This window comes from Gallus gallus, chromosome 3, assembly GCF_016699485.2.
Source record: "Gallus gallus isolate bGalGal1 chromosome 3, bGalGal1.mat.broiler.GRCg7b, whole genome shotgun sequence".
Taxonomy (NCBI): Eukaryota; Metazoa; Chordata; class Aves; order Galliformes; family Phasianidae; genus Gallus; species Gallus gallus.
In genome coordinates, this window is record NC_052534.1 from 7,272,143 (window position 1) to 7,291,439 (window position 19,297).

The following is a 19,297-nucleotide window of genomic DNA, read 5'->3' on the forward strand; positions in this document are numbered from 1 at the left end:
TGAATCCCGTTGTCTGTGTCACTGATAACAATGTTAAACAGCACCAGTCCCAAGGTGGACCCCAGGGGAACACCTCTCATGACTGGCCTCCACCTGGACATAGAGCCATTGGCAAGAACCTTTTGACTTTGACAATCCAACCAATTCTTAATCCACCAAATACTCCAGCCTTCAAATCCTTGTCCCTTTAATTTAGAGGTAAGGATGTGGTAGGGGACCAGATCAAAGATCTTTCACAATTCTGCATAAACCATGTCAGTTACCCTTCCTTTGTCCACCAATGCTGTCACTCCATCATAGAAGGCTGTAAGATAGCTCAGGCGAGATCTGCCCTTTTTGAAGCCATTCTGGCTGTCTTGAATCACCTTCTCATCTCACATGTGCCTTAACATAGTTTCCAGGAGGATCAGTTCCATGGTCTTCCCAGGCACAGATGTGAGACTCACTGGCTTGTAGTTCCCTAGGTATTCCTGTCTACCTTTTTTGAAAATGGGAGTGATGTTTCCCTTTTTCCAGGCAGTGGGGATTTTGTCAGACAGCTATGACTTCAAATATGATGGAGAGTGGCTTGACAACCATATCAGCCAGTTCCTTCAGGACCCTGGGGTGCATGTCATCCAGCTCCATAGACGTGGACATATTTAGTTACGTGAGGCAGTCTTGTACTTGTTCTTCTCTTACAGTATGAGGGATTTTGTTCCCATGATCCTCACCAAGAGGTTCAGGGACAGGAGAGGCATGGAAAGCCTGACTGCCAGTGAAGACTGAGGCAAACACTCAAGTACCTCAGCCTTCTCCACATCTGAGAAGGCCAGTTTTCCCTTTTCATTTATCAGACGAGATAAAGTCTACTGTCTCTTCTGTCTAATGTACATATAGAATCCCCTCTTGTTATTTTTCACATCCTTTGCCAAGTTTGGTTCCATCTGCATGTTGGCTTTCCTGATTCCATCTCTGCACATCCAGTTGGCATCCCTGTATTCTTACCGGGTCACACATCCCTGCTTCCTAGCATGTACTTTTCCTTCTTTTCCCTCAGTGTGCCCAGCAGGTCCTTGCTCAGCTATGCTGATTTCTTGCATCCTCTACTTGATTTCTTATTCTGGGGAACGGAGAGCTCTTATGCTCTCAGAAATATGTCCTTAAAGAGCTGCCATCTCTGTTTCATTCCTTTGTCCCTAAGGATAGTTTCCCAGGGGATCTCATCCAACAATTCCTTAAACAGCCTGAAGTTTGCTCTCCTAAAGTTCAGGGTCTTGACTCCACTCTTTGCCAGGTTCATATTCCTTGTGATCACAAGCTTGGCCAGGTTATGACTTAGAACCAGACTGTGTGCAGTTGGAGACCCCAGACCTCATGAAGAGTTAGGAAAAACTTCTGCATAATTGATTTCTATACAGACAATCAGAAGAATGAAGGAATGCAGTGTCTGCTTTTAAACGAGCGATAAGCATCTGAAAATATCTCTGGATATACTCAAGATTATCATTCACATTAAAGCAAAGCTTTTAAAGGCCTGAATAGCATATAGGTGTTCAGTTTTCAATAAAGCTCGATAGGAGTTGGGTGTCTAATACCACCAAATTCATTTATAATAACTCCCTATAGGTTTTTAATATGGAGAAACTATTTGACTCAGATTTTGAAAGAAATTATATTTGTGCTCTCAGGAGCATATTTGTTGATCATATGGCTATTAATCATTTAGCACGAAAGCCTGGTTGAAAATGTGCTGATTCTTTACTTCTGGTCCTAGTTGTACCTCCTGCTGACTCTGACTTTGGATTTGTTTCAGACACACTTTTTTTTTGGAAGAATTATCTGAAACCTTTCTAAGCAATATCCTTAAAACCACACTATTTTTGTTGTGGATTAGATTACTCTGTTATCAAGGTACTATTTGTTTTGTTTTGTTTTTCCTAGCAGTATTTTTACATTTTCAGATGACTGTTTTCAGTCTCAGGAACACTATGTTAATTTTCTCAGCATAAAAGCCATATGAGAAGGTGAAAACCACACCCGGTTTTCAGATCTTGCTTTGATGTTCTTTTGGAAATGTATGTTGATGTATGTCAAGGGAGGAATAGTTTGTCTTTGAGTACCTAGAGCTGGATTTGCTATTTCTCAGGCTGAGCATGCTCACAGATGTCTGTCTACATGGAAAATAAGTACGCAAGAATAAAGTCAAGGCATGTGTGTTACGTGTGTTGGCCAGTAGTTAGAAGACTTTTGGAGGGCTTCAAATTAAGCTCTTTTTGGTATAATATCATCTGTAGTCTTTTCAACTCATCCATACCAACTCACCAGAGCCTGGGTGGAATCCCTGGGGTAGATGCTCAAAAATTTGAGGAATTTCTGTGCTTCATGTTGTTTTGACGGAAAGTATCATGTTATGGGCTGACTACTTAAATTGTTCTTTACTGCATGTTGTCAGAAAAATCTGATTTTAGTGTGTAGCAGTAACGATGCTGAGTGGATAATAAGATGCAGTATGCTGCTGCTGCAGGCTCTACACCATATGTCTTCCATAACTGTTGCATTTTGGGGGGGCTGGTTGTTAGGGTAATTGGATCATCTCAGTAATTCATCATCAGCATAAGTTGAAATAATGCCACTATGAAATACAGTGGTAAGAATTACAGTGTTTAAAACCAGACAGGAAAACAATGCAGTCTGAGAACTGAAAATGTGATGTAAATTGAATTGCTGTAACAACATTTAAAACAGTTAGTGACAAATATTTTAAAGCAGAAAATCATAGAAATCATTATTTTGTAGCAACAAAGAATAACTGTTTCCTGCTCTGAAAAACCAGGGCAGTGAGCATGCAAGCCCATGGTGCATTATTTTCAGGCTTTTTATTCTCCATATGTATGACATTTTGTGACATTAAAAATATATATATATACCATTTAAGTCATGTGTCACTTCTTCCACTTAGTGAGCCACTTAGGTATCTGGGTTTTTTTTATTTATTTTATATATTTCAGTTGTAAATTATTGTGATGGTGGGCCCATATTTCACTTACCTCTTGTAAGGGTCGTTGGTTCAAGGCCAGAAGGTTCTTAATTTTTATAGAACAGCATTTAAGAGCGCAGTAGCTCTGGTAGCATCTGTATGAATTTGCATATGTAATATTGTTATGGTGATGGTGCTATTTCTTATGTGTCAACTAGGGGCATCTGGTGAACAGTAAATTTTTATTATTTCTGTATTGATTTAGAAAATATAGATAACTTAATGGCATGAGACTGAGGTCATTTAAAGGTTTATGAGATGATCTTACAGAGCTTCTGAATAAAATGTGAGGAAAAACGTTGCAAATTTTCTCTCTCTCCTTTCAATAAAATCCATTAAACAACTGATTGAGGATTTTAAAATTCAGGGAGGGAATAAGGGTTTGACACTGTGAATTTATGATTATAGATTATATATAGTTTTTCAAGTGCCTTGTTTTGTCACTGCTGGATCTTGCCAGGTGGTACAAATGAAAAATGTATGCTATGGTTTTGACTTAGGTGAGCATACACCGTTGCTGCAGGAAATATCGGTAATGTTGATGGCTCTGTGGACCTTTTTCCCCCTTAACAGTGTAAGTAGTGGCTCAGTGTAGCACTTGGCAGTGTTTTGCTGCTGAGATCACATTTAAAACTGGAGTGGTGTGTGAACAGATACCACAGACTGCACTGCGCTTCTTGCGGGTATCCAAGAGTAGCATTTTGGATTCCAGCCATAGCTCGAGCCAAGTAGTGATATCCTTCAAGTCATGAAGAAACCCCCCCCAAATGCAAGCACAGCATGTACCAGACTCTTCCTTGAGGCCTTGAAAGCTGTGCAACAAGACCAGTCAGCTGTAGGCAAGGTCTTGTTTTGTAGAGTAGTTTGGGAAGTAAGTACTGTCCGTTCATCCCTCTGCTCCCACTGTCTTAATAACAAGGGAGCTGAGAGTGAAATAAAGGAGAGCAAATCTTCCCAGAAGTGGGGCTCAACTGCACATGTCTCGGATTTGATGTGTGGTTAATGAAGTTGGTTGTCACTAGCAAAGTGTCACACCTCCAGGTGCAAAAAAAAATGAAGCATTTAGTTTAAAATTTTGGGATTTAACATCATTTACGGTTCTTTCTGTTAGTCTGCTGATGCAGAAGCCTGTAAGGCTTTGGGTTTTAAGCTTCTCTGTACAATTATCTGAATTAGGAGCTTATTTGAAAATGAAAAGTGGGATTTTCTCATATCCCGAGGACTGCAGAGCTATGGGTTTAAGAAATAAGCAAATATCAGGAAAGTTGCAAATAAACGTTGAGAACTGGCAGGAAAGAACGTAGGGAATAGGTCAGTCTCCTCACTTAGCAACTAGGGAAGGAAGCAGAATCATTTTTCTCCACAGTAGCTAGGTATTTGCAGCTTTGGGGAAGAGAAAGAGAAACCAAATAGCTTGAGACTTGTCAGATGCCAATCTCCAAAAGGCTGAATATAGGGTGGATGCGCCCTACCAGACATAAGCAAAAACCTTTGCTCCTTGCTTGAAGTGCCTACCTATGACTGATAACTTTGCCTGCTAGCTGTCTGATAGAATTTTCAAGCCCCTCCCACATTTTCTACAGTATGTCAAACGCTGAAAAAAAAGCTCTGAAAGCTATAATCCATCCCAGGAAATAGTTGCCTTTCTGATTTCATGAAGTGACACAAAACCTGACTGTAAGTACTGTGAGTGCTCGAGATGAGGGATGCCACAAGAATGCCTGTGCCTGTATTATGTTTGCCTGCAGTAGACTAAAAGGTTTCCTGCAGTAGACTAAAATAGATGGTTACTGCTGGTTAAAGAGGAAAAAAAAAAAAAAAAAGATTATTTTCTCACTTCTCATGGATAAATTCAGCAACAAAAATATATAAAAGCTTCATAAATTAAGTTAGGTTAATAACATGATACCAGACAGTGTGAATTTTAGAACCTATCCGCAGAAAATTAACTTATCTCACTGGAATAGCGAAGATGGATTCACTCAAAAGCGTCTTCCCACATGCTTTATGTTTTCTGTCTCTTTCTCAGGGAAACATTTCCTCTAGAAGACATAATAGAAAATACTGATGGATGGCTGGAACATATATAGTTGCTCAATTAATCTTGCAGTTCAGATGTGTCTTCTGTCCATTATGAAACCTCACCTCTCTTCCTGAGCAGATAGCACTGTTTTTTTCTGGCACGTGTCCCTGTAAAATTCAGACTATGATTATTTTAATGATTTTTCTTACCATTCTATAATACAGAATATTAGCCTCTGATTACATTTGCGTGAAAATGGCCCTAGTTTTCTCTAATGGTCTCAGATGAAACTCAATAAATTTATTTCTCAATGAAATCAATGTAAGGCATCAGTTAGTTCTAAGATTTTGTTATTGCGTTCACCAGAAAGTTGTGCCTCGGGGCACTGATTTTATAAGATGCAAGCTGGCAGGCTTGAATGTTCTTTTTTGCTCTATTTGTTCACCTGGGGGAGTCACAGTATTATTACTTTTCTTTGGAAGTGGCAAAAGGTTGTGTTGTATTTATGAGCTTAGGTTGTCTGCGGTCTTTTCTAAAACTACTGTTGTGCCAAATTTGCACACACTTGTTTGACTGATTCCAGAAATATTACTGCAGAGAGCAGTAAAACCCTGCTGATTCCATAGGAAATATCATTATTCTGGAGACAGATATATGTGTATTTTATATTGCTGCAGGTTTTATTGCTTTAGGGGTTGGCAGATCAGTAGCACAGGAGCAGGGTCCAGCAGGAAACCAATTGCACTGCCGTTTGCTGGCTTGCTTTGCATTTCGCCTTTCTCACTTGGTTCTTAGGTTCATCAGCATTCCCAGTGCTGTCTGAAGCCTGTTAAAGCCAAGGAAGAAGTATTTAGAGCACACACTTCGTAAAACGTGCCTCAAAATATTCTGCTGGAGTTGCCAGTGCTTTTGAAGACCAAATGCTTTCAAATGACTGGCATATACAGATGCACACATACTCCTTTGCTGTCTGAGCAGTCACAACTCCAGGCGTTTCAGCACACACTAGATGTGTAGGATTGCACCTACATGTCTAATTCCTGTCGTTCTAACTCTGCGCTTTTATCCAGCTGCCTTGATGCCATTGTCCTATTTCTTTTCACACTGTGAGTTTGGACTCCTACAAGTGGCTGGCCAAATAGGCAATGCCTAAGCTGCACACTACAGCAACGTGTAGGGGTACTTGAGACAACACCAAGTGTGCTCGTCTGCCCAGTTAGTTCTATAGAGAGAAAATCAGCCTCAGCTTCAGAATCACAAGGGCTTCAAGCACAGACAAACTGAAAGTTTTGCTTCTCTGAAGATCTGCTGGCTGGGGCTGGGTGCTGCGAGGTTTCTCTGTAGGTGAATCAGAGGGCCCTGCACTGTGGTCCGGGGAGTGGTGAAAGCATGGTGTTTGTGGCAATGTTCATAGTGCTGCCTGTGTTGAAATTCATTTAAGTTCCAGAGGCAGAGGTCAACACTTACGCCGTTTCTTGAAATGTTTCATACTTTTCTTGAAAGTGTGTCCTCTCTTCTGGCCTCACTCAAAAAGAATGTTGGAGACTCTCCCATCCCCTATTCGTCTCCACCATTTTATTTTGGCTTTTCCAGTTCAGATTAGATAATTAATTGCTGTGATCTCTCTCAACTGGGTGAAACCGAGAAAAATGAAACATGGACTAAGAACTGTAAACAGTATGGCAGCCTTCTATGGGTCCAGTGTGCAGGTCTTATTTTCACCATGGGAGCTATGAATTTATCATCACTGCTAGTGAGCAAACATGGGTGTGAAATGCTTGCTAATTTAGGTCACTGCCAAGGATAACACTCTTCAACAGAAACATTGACTTGTTGGGATCCTTAGTAATGTATAGGCAAAGGTGTAGAGCGTATTATCAGGGTGCTGAAGAAGGAACCTCTCACTCAGCATTTATCTGAGGCCATCCTCTGAGAAAAGGTTGAGGGAACTGGGCTGCTTTATCTTGGAGAAGAGAAGGCTCTGGGGAGACCTCATTGCAGCCTTCCAGTACTTGAAGGGAGCATATAAACAGGAGGGGGAACAGCTGTTTACGAGGGTGGACAGTGATAGGACAAGGGGGAATGGTCTTAAACTGAGACAGGGGAGGTTTAGGTTAGATATTAGGAGGAAGTTTTTCACACAGAGGGTGGTGATGCACTGGAACAGATTGCCCAAGGAGGTTGTGGATGCCCCATCCCTGGAGGCATTCATGGCTGGGCTGGAAGTGGCTCTGGGCAGCCTGGGCTGCTGGTTGGTGACCCTACACATAGCTGGGGGGTTGGAACTTGATGATCATTGTGGTCCTTTTCTACCCAGGCCATTCTATGCTTCTATGATTCTATGATTATTATGAATGAACAACTGCTAAAGGAAATAGCATTTCTCTTACTGCACTGTGTAACTGAGGCTTGCAAAGGTGAAGAAATGGAAACAGCAATTTAATATGCTCAGCTTTTAAAGAAGGCAGTTACTTCTAATCGTAATTATATGGTTTTAAATTGCTGTGCACAATGGGGCTCTAAACATATCAAGTTTAGCATGATACTCTGAGGCCAAACTTAAATATTTTAAAGTTGTAGGAAGACTTAAACTTGAAACTCAGATTTGCTTCCTTGTTTTGTAGATTGTGTAAATTTCCATAGATGTTGAAGAGTCAAAAAAAATAATGAAGTATCTCCCCTAAATATTGAGTTTTTCACATACTCAGCTACTCAGATATGTCAGAAATAGAACGGATGAAAGTATGTGTAGTGTTCTATCAGTTGTTGTAGCTGAGTGTTTTGTGCACTGGGCTTCTGTACAAATGGAGGAAAGTCAGGGAAACTTGTTTTGACTTGTCTGCATGTGTCACGTCAGGCCAAAGATCTGCCTACAAATCTGTAAAACATTGATTCCACTCAACAATTCCTGGCCATTTACAGATGGTAGCTGGGTAACAACTGCAGCACTGCATTCTCTTTCTTCAGAAAAGCTGCTGATACATTCACCTTTTGTGCCATTTCACATTGGTTGCACCTTTCCTGTTCTCTGAAAGGTGGTTTTTATTCTTTTTTTTTAATCTAAAAGAATATGTGTGTGTATATGGTGCATGTATGTATGGGAAAGCAGGTATGCAAAGTGTAGGTTATGAATAGTGTAATTATGAATCACTGTGAAATTAGCTTTTTTTTAATCCTCAATGCCTTTGATTTCTTGAAAGTATTGCAAAAAGGTGCGTGTGCCGTTATCATTAGCATGCCATTTTTCTGCATTTCATAAATTAGTAAAAGAAGAGACTGCTTTAGAGCCAGAACTATGTTGTATTTCTTTTTATATATTTCTGTATATGAGCATATGAAAGAAACAGGTGAAGCAAATAAGCTGCTGCATCCATAGGAGAGAAGTGTTGAAATCTATTCTGAGCCGTAGTTGAACCAGCAGAAATAAAGTATAGCCATGGTTATTCTCCCGAGATAACAGGAGATTGCTCTGCATCTCACACCTGAGGCAGGAGAAGATGAGTGAGGCAGATCCCTTATTGACACCTTGTAGGCATGGAAAAGTAGGAGAGAACACTCAGTAGAGAGTTGCTAAGACAACTCACATGGAGAGAACAGGTATATTTACAACACGTTTTAAGCAACTGAGCAGATAAGTAAATTTAAGAATTTGCTATTTGGAGCTATTCTGCAAATCTCAATAGAAAATACTGAGATTTTACTCCTCTAGAAAGATCGTAGCTGTAGAAGCCACAGCTAAACAAAGAAAAGTACAGTACAGAGTGATGAGAACTTCCATAAGGCTGAGGAACTTTCTCCAGAGGTGTTCAGCAGCTGCTTAACTCTGTAGCAGGAATATGCAAATAGCTTTGGAAAGTGCTGTCAGGTATTTAAAAAAGGAGATAAAATGAAGTGTAAGAATTCCTGAGTTAACCACTTGAGGGACTTCCAGAGGTGAGGAGCTGCAGGATACAACACTGCCAGGTGTGACAGCAGGGTAGTAAGAGCGGGTGACACAAAGGATGTGCTGGGGAGGTGTAGTAGTGCTTCTGGAGGGGTTTAAGTGAATGACCAAGAGGTATGAAGTGAAATGTTTCATTGTGCTACACATGTTGGTGTAAAGACTTTGAGAAGTTTTTTCACTTTTAAGAGTGAAGTACCAGTACCAATGTGGAGTTTCACACAGAATTGCTACTTACTGTGCACAAGGCCCTACTCTGATGCTACGCAATTCCTTTTATTATTCCCTTCGTTTAATAAGTGTCCTAATTCAAGAATACAGTTGATTCTATAGGGGAAAAAAAAATCACAAATCCATTAAGTTAAACTTTTAATAGACTTCAAAAGGCTTTATTAAACTCTAAATGTCCTATTAAATTGATCGTTTTAATAATTAAAGGACAATAAAAATGAAAGCATGCCTATATCACAATCATCTGCAAAATCAGCAGCCTTAGTCCTGAGTATGAATATGTGTGAAGCCTCCTTAGCTGGAGGCACACTCAAGCACAGGAGCTCACAGGCTCATCACAGCAGGAGAATCACTCTTGCTCTGAGAACAAGATGCTGCATGTTTTACAAATACTTCTCACTCCTCTGTGGCTCAGATCAGGAAACTCCCTGTGAGTCACTTGGCCTGCTCTTGTCTTTGTGATTTGGAGTTACTATAGTGTGATGAAAAAAATGTCACTCCACTGGGGGGAAAAAAGGAAATAATAGCAAACTTTTACACCTTTTCCAAGCGGTGTTGCAAAGTTTTCCATTTTGAAAGACTAAAAGGTAAAGAAAAGTGTTCATGTCTCATGGAAATGAGGGATGGGGGTGCAAAGGAAGAAAACTTGAGCTTTCATCCTCCTTCCCCCCTCCTCAACCTGGTCTTGGAAAAGGAGAGAACTCAATTTGGTGAAATAACTCATTTGGAATATCAATTATCCATCAAAGAGAGCAGGACTTACTGAGCTGTCAAGAGGCTTGTCGCTGCCACATGCAGGCCTTCAGAAGTTAAATCTGCGGAGGGAAGATGTTAGAAATCTTTTCCTATATGACACGCCGTCTCTCTTGCTAAAACAACCCCTAATTAGTTCTTCTTCTCTCCTCCCCACCCCTCTCTTTTTTCTTTTTTTTCTTTTTTTTTTTTTTTTTTTCAAATATGCAGCACCAAGGAAAAATTGGAGTAAAATTTAATGTTGGCACAGATGACATCGCTATCGAAGAAATCAACGCAATCATTAATGATGGCAAATACCACGTAGTACGTTTCACGAGAAGTGGTGGCAATGCCACATTACAGGTGGACAACTGGCCAGTTATCGAACGCTACCCAGCAGGTAAGGGTTTGCACGAACTTCTGTGAGTAAAAGGGGGATCTGTGGAGTTCTGATCGTTTTGCTCCTCTTTTAATGCAACGTCAGCTCTTTCTCAGTGTTTTAGTAGCTAATTAAGTAGTTGAAGAGTCTGGAGCAATATGCAGTTCATGATGATGGCATTTCCTAGTGAATTTAAGAGCAGAAATTCAGGTTATTACTGGAAGTGGAAGATACAGTTATCAGGGCATGAAATAGTGAGTTTGCTTCTTGTTTTCTTTTGTTTATATTGAATTATTGTTTTAGGGGGGGAAAAAAGGCTTTGACAAAAGCTGCACAGTAAAGTGACTCTCAAACCCATCTCCAGATGATTGGGTAAAACAATTCTGAAGAAAAGTTGTCCATGTTCTTTTTATTACAAGAGGTTATTAAAGCTCTCTGAAATTGTGAATTTAGTGGAATTGTGCCAAAAAAAAAGCGTAAATGAAAAGGTGCATCAGTTATTATTTGCACAGCCAACCAGTCTTCACATAAAATGTAAGCTGTGTAATATTACATAGGTTGCTCCAAAAGTAACGCCTCCTATTTATTTCCATGGAAACTTGAAGAGATACAAAGAGAACGGTAACACTGTTTGATAGAGGAAATTCTCAGCTGCGGAACACTGTTCTTCACTGTAGTCACCATCATTTGCTGTGCTTTCCGCCAGCGATGAACAAGGCCCTGCGTGCTGCACTCATACAAACCTGCACCAGTGGAGGTTATGCTGTCACTGTCACCACCGCTGAAATGCACCACCCACTGCCTTACTGTGCTCACAGACACTGTCAATGGGTTCTTCCCACGCACTTCCGTGTCATACACCATTGTGTCAGACTGTCCCCCTGCTGCCATCCATCCTACAGCAACAACTGTAATGGGATATTGGTGGGAAGGTTAAACCTCTGCTGCCATCCCACCAACATCTGCCTCTGAAGCTGTGGGCCAGACTAATAAAACAGGAGGCATTACTTTCAGAGCAGACCTCTTATTTCTGTGAGTAATGCTGATTACTTCAGCAGAACCACTTGTGTGAATACAGCACTTCCTTCGTAGAACCCGTATTTAATTTTATGCAAATACCATACCCTGCAGATGACTGTGTTACTAATTTTATTCATTTTTAAAGGCAAAAATCTCTTTCAGATATGCAGTCCATTTCTTACTGAATAGCATCACTGTGCCATTTAAGGCTTGCATGCAAGTCTGTGTGTTACCTCTTAGTGGTGTGTGTGTTTATACTACTAAACAAAAAGCAGCAAATCCAGAGATGTAAGAGAAAGGTATTCTGGTTTGCTTGTTTCCTATTACCTAAATGTTAGTTCCGATTTTAAATTAAGATTTTCTTCATACTGGGGGTGGAATAGCACATTGAGTGAGCCATTCCCCAGAGCAGTCATTGATATTTAGAATTTGGTTTTTTATTGGTGTTTCGGTAGCAGTCCAGCAGTAAAACTGCATTGTAAAAATGACGTCAAATAAAAATGTATTCCAAAATTGAAATATCACCTTTCACGTAATTTCTTGGAGATAATTAAGATTTTAAAAATTGAAAATATGTATTGCAAGTGAAATTATAAATAGAAGGAATTGTTTTATATATACACATATATAGTGTATATATATATATCACTCTCTCTCCTGTATGACTGAGTGACAGTTCTCATTGACCGTAATGGTTCATGGCCTCAAGACAGGCATATTTCTGAGAGGGAGAAGAGGGAACACTGAATGAAATATGTCATGTGTTCTTTCAGATAGTCCTGTTTCCCTCTTACTATGCCTCTCGTGTTCTGACTTTTACAATGTTTAGCAAATGGTGGTTGAAATAAGATGGTAGAAACCAGAGATGAGTCTATCTTAGCTTGTGCTCAAGCTGTATTTAGCAGAACTGATACATATTACATAAATGATAGATATGAAAATATTTAGCATTTCTGTTCTGTTTCTTCATGAAAGTACAAAGTGGCTGAAAACAACGAAGAAATGCAGTTGAGTTCTGAGGGTATTGGCCCACTGGATTTGTTTTTAACCAACTTATATCAGTACAGAAAATAGAGTGATTTCCTTGAGATGGGAAATACAGTGATTTCCTTGGGATGGGGTAAATAGATTGCAGGGAGGCTGAATTATTTCTTTGGAAAAGTAAATAAATAATAGAGCCTTTTGTGTTTCTTTGAGCAATACGTGCACAACCAACACTTGAAGGCATTTTCAGTTACTTCAGCAGATGGGGTACAGAATCTACTGGGTTGCTTTATTGAGGGATCTTCCAGGACTGCTGTTGCTCTTCAGTTTTCTTAGGTTCTTTAACTTTCATTTCCCTCGTAATATTTTAGAACTCTTGTATTCTTAGGCATTGCTTGTGAAATCTTTCTTCTCCCTTTTCCATCCCTTCTCTTCTCCTTCCATCATGAAATCATCTAACCATATTTTATCTTTCCATGATGCTCCATTATGTTGGACAGTCTTCACTTAAACACTTTTTAAATGCTAGTTCCTTCACTGACTGTTATCTCCTAGAAAAGACAGACTATCCAGGAGAATAAACTGCATTTGAGCAATGCTGATTGGCACCATATTAAAAACTATCACTGTCATTTCAGTTCTAAAGATAATATTTTTAAAAGTGATTTCTTAATGAAGTAAAACAACACAGTTCGGCAAATGCTGATATGCCCAATCGTACAGCAACTGCTGTTGCTCTTTTAGGGACTGGCAATACTGCTTGGCAGTAGTGATTAACCAGCTAACTTCCTCATTGCTCCTGTTTTTGATGGAAGACATTTTGAAAACTTATAGTATGGACCAAGTTCGTTGACATTTGCATGAGTGAGGGCTCATTAGCTTTCAGTTCTGTGCTAGAAAGAATATTCTTTTTTTTGCTTCTGCTTGTTTATGGAATTTCTTCTTTCTGTATAAGGCTTATCTCTCATACTTCTGTTGCTGTGTTGTTTTTTTTTTTTCCCCAGGTTTTTTGTTATAGAATAGAAACAAAATTATCAGCTTAATTACTACGTTTGCTATTCTTTTATACACTGGATTTCCTTTTATAAAACAAACAAAAAATCAATTGGTTGCTTAAAGCATTGTAGCTGATCAATTCTTCTTTCTTTACTTGGAATTATTATGCTCTGAATACTTCTGGTTGGAGTGTCTGAATACAAGACATTGCTTATTATTGATCAGCATCTAAAAATACAGGGTGAAGATGTTCTGAGAGGAGTTTCTAGTCAGAGGCTCAGGATTTTCCAACTTTGTTGCCTACATAGCCTTCATCCAGCCCCATCTAACTTCTGCAGGTAATGGCACAGAGGATGGTCTCATATGCAAATAACACTTGGTGTTGTGTCACAAGCAGTGGAAGTTGGAACAGGTATCCTGGGAGGAATATAGGGATGCCGCTGGGCTGTGTAGGTCAAGGCCCAATTTGAACTGGACTTGGCAGAGGGTGCAATGAAGAACAAGAAAGGCTTCTACAAGTACACTAGCCAGAAAAGTTCGCCTCCTTAATCTAGGAAGGCAAACTCCCCTGTTGAACAGTGCAAGCACACTGGTAAAAATGGACAAGGAGAAAGCAGAGGTACAGCAATATTTTGCCTCAGTTCTTCACTGAGCAACTGGTCTTCACATAGCCCTTGAGCAGATGATTTGGAAGGTGGGGAATGGGGGAGAAACATCCCTTCCACAGTAAGTGAAGATCAGGTGCACAACCACCTGGGGACCCTGAGCATAGTTAAGTCTCTGAGTCCTGATGAGATGCATCCCAGAGTCTTGATGGAATTGGCTGACATAGTCACCAAGCCTCTTTCAGTGATATCTGAAAAGTCGTGGCAGTCATGACTGGAGAAGAGAAGTCTTTGGGAAGATGGGAGAGCTACCTTTCAGTATCTAAAGGAGGGTATAAGAAAGGAGACAGAGTCCTTCAGACAGGGTCTGTTGTGATAGGACAAAGGGAAATGGTTTCAAACTAAAAGAGGGGAGATGTAAGTCGTATTTAAAGAGGAAGTTTTCTACAATAATGGTGGTGAGACACTGGCACAGGTTGCCCAGAGTGGTGCTGGATGCCCCATTCCTGGAGACATTCAAGGTCAGACTGGACAGGGCTTTGAGCAACCGGATGTAGCTGTAGGTGTCCTTCATTGCAGAAGAGTTGGACTAGATGGCTTTTAAAGTTTCCTTCCAACTCAGACAATTCTCTGATTCTCTGAATAGGTGAAGATCTTCAATGTTACCACGTGGCTGGATGATTTTCTGAAAGAAGGACTTAGATTTCAGTATGCACTTACGTTCTTCTGGATTCCCATCAGTTTTTTTGACTACAGCGCTCTTCCCTTGCCATTTCTCTGAGTGTAGGGCTAAAGCTGTGAGGATGCACACTTAAATTTCTGCCTTTTGTTAAATGATAAGCCTGTTTTCCCCCTTTCTCATTCTGTTAGTTGCTGACAGGTAGCCTTATGATTAGGAATGGCATATTGTAGTTTTTTTGCTAGACTACTAAAATGCCCAGATCTCTACTGAATTTCTATATTCCGTCTTTCTTAACTAAACTTGATATTAACTCTCTTAATGTTTGCCATTCTCTCCACCTTCCTGAATAACTTTATTATTTCACCTTGGCTAGTTTTTCAGATAATGATTTCCCATTAACTGGGATGCATCGTTATTTCCAATCATATTAAGTAGGAATAAGAAAACTGCTGACTGTGCAGTCAAAGCTCCTGATCAATCGACTAAAACAATTTGCCGTGCAGATCCTTTCTGCTCCTGATAGCTTATCTTCTGTGCTTCGAAACTTTGGTGTATTTGGCTGTCCTGACTACCTGTCTGCTGTTGTGGCTATGGTACTGCACTGTTGCAGCAACTCCAGCTGCTACTGTGAACTGACTGCCCTTGTAAATTCAGTTTGAGAATAATTACAGAATGAAATGCAGATTTACTAAGAATGCTTTTCTGGGAGGAAACCAAAGGCCTTGTTAATTTGGGTCAAACAGAGCTAATAATTATGAACAAGGGGGAAGCACAATTACAGGAAATTGGGTTTAGTAATGGGAAAATATTAATTTCTGTATTTTCTAAATAAAATATTCTGAATTTTCATGTCAAGAATCCCCAGTGTTTGTAAGCAGTTATAGTGACCTGAGATCAAAGCATTTCATTTAGTTTGAAGCAGCCTTTACTTCTGTACCTGAAAGAAAATCTGTTTCAAATCAAATCAGATGGTGCGGAATAAAAATAATTCTCATAGCAGTACTCATAACCATGTAACAAGAAAAACAATTTCCCTAATTTTTTCTAATTTTCTTTTAGTATTAAAAGATGTACACTTCACCAGTCTGGGAAAATGCATTGGAACAAACTACGTGACATTCATTCTAAAGCCACAATAATCACCATTTATTGTGAAGGATTTTCAGAATCACTTTTCAATGAATAACTCCGTGCTTCATACTGTCACAGGGAATTTGTCCAATGCTGAGACTTATTAAAAAAAAAAAAGCCAACAATGCAAAAACAATGAGTGTACTGGAGGGAATCTACTCTTCTACTCTACAAGATTTCCACTGTAGGTGCAGAGTTGTCTGGATAAAAGATGATCTGTTAGATGCTGGCCTATTGGCCTATGGTTTCAAAGCTATTCACACTGCTGGAAGTACTCAGCAGTCTGGAAGATGTAGCCTGCTTTAGGCAAATACCTAGAACCAAACCTTCCCAGTCATACCAGATCCCTGGACAGCCTTTGAAAAGCATAAGTAAGTTACAGCTGTCCTCATGTGCCCCACGGTACAGCACATGTTGTCAGAGCTGTGTCTGACAGACCTAGATCTGACAGCACAGACATCTCACATGCCGCTCACACAAAGATTGACCAAAACACTACTACTGGAACAGATGTATCTCTGTGATCAGGGAGTATAAATTATGACTGAGTGCATACACCAAAGAGGAATCTATGCAATAGTTTGTGTACTTTGGCAGAAGATCAAACCACAGGCTGACAATATGGTTAGTGCCAAGTACCTCTGCAGTATGGCAATTGGCAGCTGAAGCTCTTGGGACTTTTGTATAATACATAATAATTCTGTTTGTTGTCATCGTTGTTTTGTTGTTTTTTAATGTTATTGTTGCCATTGTTTTTGTTGTTGTTGTTGTTTGTTTTGTTTTAACATTTGAAAACATGAGAGCACATGTGTTGCCTCCGGGTCTGTGGGCTAAATGAGACTGCTAAGTGAATGGGACATTAAATGTGACTCTTGATCTTGTATTCTGGAAACTAGTCAGTGTATCTGCCAGCTAACTTAGCTCCCTAAGAAGCTTAGTTGGCATTCTTAAAATCAAGGATGGCAATTCTGCTGACCTTTTTTCTTCTTACAGCAAAAATGTTGAGCTCAACTGTTTCATGATCATTGTGACCAAGAAAGCCACCTAACATCATATCTCCCACAACGCCTTCCCAAGTCTCACACAACAGACCCAGAAGGACTCTTCTAGTTGGCCAACTCTGTACTTGTGACAGGAACTTATCTTCCAGATCCTCTAGGACTTGCTTGTCATGACAGTATAATGTTCCCAGTTTATATATGAGAAGTTGAAATCTCTCATTAGGACAAGGACAGGTGATCTAGAGATTTCTTCTTTTTCCTGGTTGCCTACAGAATGGCTCATCCATGCCATGTATTATATGGGTGGTTGATAGTAGACATCCATGACAATATCTGCTTTGCTACTTGTTCCTTTAGTTCTCACTCAGAGGCTCCCCCATTGACACTGCTGGATCCCATGAAGCCTCTGCTAAGGTCAGACAAAGTAGTTTGACTGGATAACTGTTTTTCATATGTTTGTCATATAAAGCTGTTGTATTTTCTGTTCGCTAATACAAATAGTAGCATGCCATGTTCGATGTCTGTATTTAAAAACTTAAATTTAAAATGTTCAGGGACAGAGATAATCTGTCTTGCCTTCTGATCCCACAGATTCATTACAAATATATTTCTTCCTTCAAGGTTTTGAAGATCTGGATTGGGAAGAAATACATTCTCATTAGTCAGTGCTGTCTTCTCCCTTGGATCATCATCAGCTTTACTACAGAGTGACCTGAATTCTTTCCATGATCTCTTTGCTTACATGGCCGAATATCCTCTGGTTTAGAATTTTTTTTGTTAACTTCGAAAGTTTTTTTAGATAGAGTTTGGGCAGTTCTACTTGCATTTTTATGTATGTTTCTAATTCTGAAATGTACTGTTTTCTTGCTGATCAAATTTGCTCTTTTTCCTTCCTTCTGTGATACAGTCTATGATGGCATAGCTATTCAGCCTAGTAGGTCTTGCCCTGTATATTTTAACCTTTCAGGTTCAAGTCCAAATATATTTTTATGCTTTTACCTTCAAGAATTTCAAAATGTCCTTCCTGGCTGAGTCCATCAATCCTTCAGACTGATTACATAATGTAGTTTCTTTCACTTTATCAAATTTCATTCTTTTGAAATCAAGAATCTGACTTGTAGGCTTATTTTTAGTTGTCCTTGTATTAATTTGAATCAACTCATGATCACTCAATCAAAAAATGTCACCTACAATTAACTTTTCTCTATTGCTTTCATTACTTATTCAAAGTGAAGCTAAAATAGCATTATTTCTTATTTTTTCCACTGAGCAGATTCTTCAATGAGTGTTATAGGAAGCCATTCTCTACTTGTTTTCATACGCTTATGTTTGGCCATAATGTAAATGAGAAAGGTGTTTTAGCAGTAAGTAAAACAATTTGAAAATAAGGCAAAGAAAAATGTGAAACTCACTTCAGCAAGTCCTCCAGAGTATAGTAAGGTGTGAGAAACTCATTTAGCAGGAATCAAAATAGATTAAAAATTAATCAGACTTACTGAGACAGAAACCAGCATTTAAGTGATGGATGTAACTAGGCCAGCATGCTCCCTTACCTTTGTTAATATGTAATTGCACAACTGATTTCTTGCATCTTTTTCTGATGGGTGAAGCTGCGACTACTGTTTGGTATGATCAAATGTATTTTCCAGCTCATAAATAGGGACCCACTTTCAGTGTGATTCTATTCTTCATGTGAAAAATTGATTCTAACAAAAATGGTGGTCTATTTTCCCATTCTCTCTGGGAGACTCCAGTTACAGCTTACCCAAAGTCAAAGTTTGATGTCTGTTTGTTTGTTTTGTTTTGTTTTGTTTTGTTTTTAAAAAGCACTGATGCCCTTTGAGAGATTATGAAATTGATATATCCTTCTGTCTTCTGTAGTTGAAGAGCCTAGGTAATACCCAAACAAGACACTAAAGTCTCTTTTCAAAAAGTGGTTCCCAAATCAACTTTTTCATTTGACAGCTTATCAGGATTTTCTGTCAGATAATGATATATAATAATAGGTAATGCTTCTCTAAGTCAGCAGACAGATCTTTCCTTCTTCCTTTATTTTTCATCTTGGATATCCTGGTGAAATACAAAGGCTCATCCCTTCTTAGAGTTGATAGATCCTGTAATTAAATTCAGATCTTGATAAAATGTGTGGTTCAGTTGTCATTGCTTGATCACTGAAGGCATAACACCTTTCAGTTAAATACAGCACGATGGCATAAATGCATCTAGATTAGAAAGGGAAAGAAAATTTCAAATGAGCAGTGAGTCAGAAAGAGGTGTTCTAAAATATTAGATGAAACTGATATCTCTTATTTTTGTTTCTTGCGGCTAAGAATGGTGCCAGAATTGAGACCACAGGATGTGGGAATTCAAGTTAAAGGAAGTAGAAAGTGGAAGCAAAAAGAGACCTGACAATGCGACATGGCAAATATATCACAGCGGGTCGCATTCACCTCTTCAGGAATGCCATTGTTAGCAATTTCATTAAAAGTCAGATCACAGAAGATGAAACATAGCCAATACGTAGGGAATCATTTCCATGCTTTTATTTCAT

The 19,297-nt window shown here is 39.3% G+C and overlaps 1 protein-coding gene across 34 annotated transcripts in view; it reads left to right on the plus strand.

Annotated features, from left to right (window-relative positions):
* The window catches only part of NRXN1 (neurexin 1), a 650,659-nt gene that overhangs the window by 524,463 nt on the left and 106,899 nt on the right, over positions 1-19,297 (plus strand). For all 34 annotated transcript variants that reach the window (XM_040696731.2, NM_001198975.2, XM_040696733.2 and 31 more), the window contains one exon: positions 10,177-10,348. In XM_040696731.2, coding sequence (XP_040552665.1) covers positions 10,177-10,348 — 172 coding nt within the window. The remainder of the gene's footprint in view (positions 1-10,176; positions 10,349-19,297) is intronic.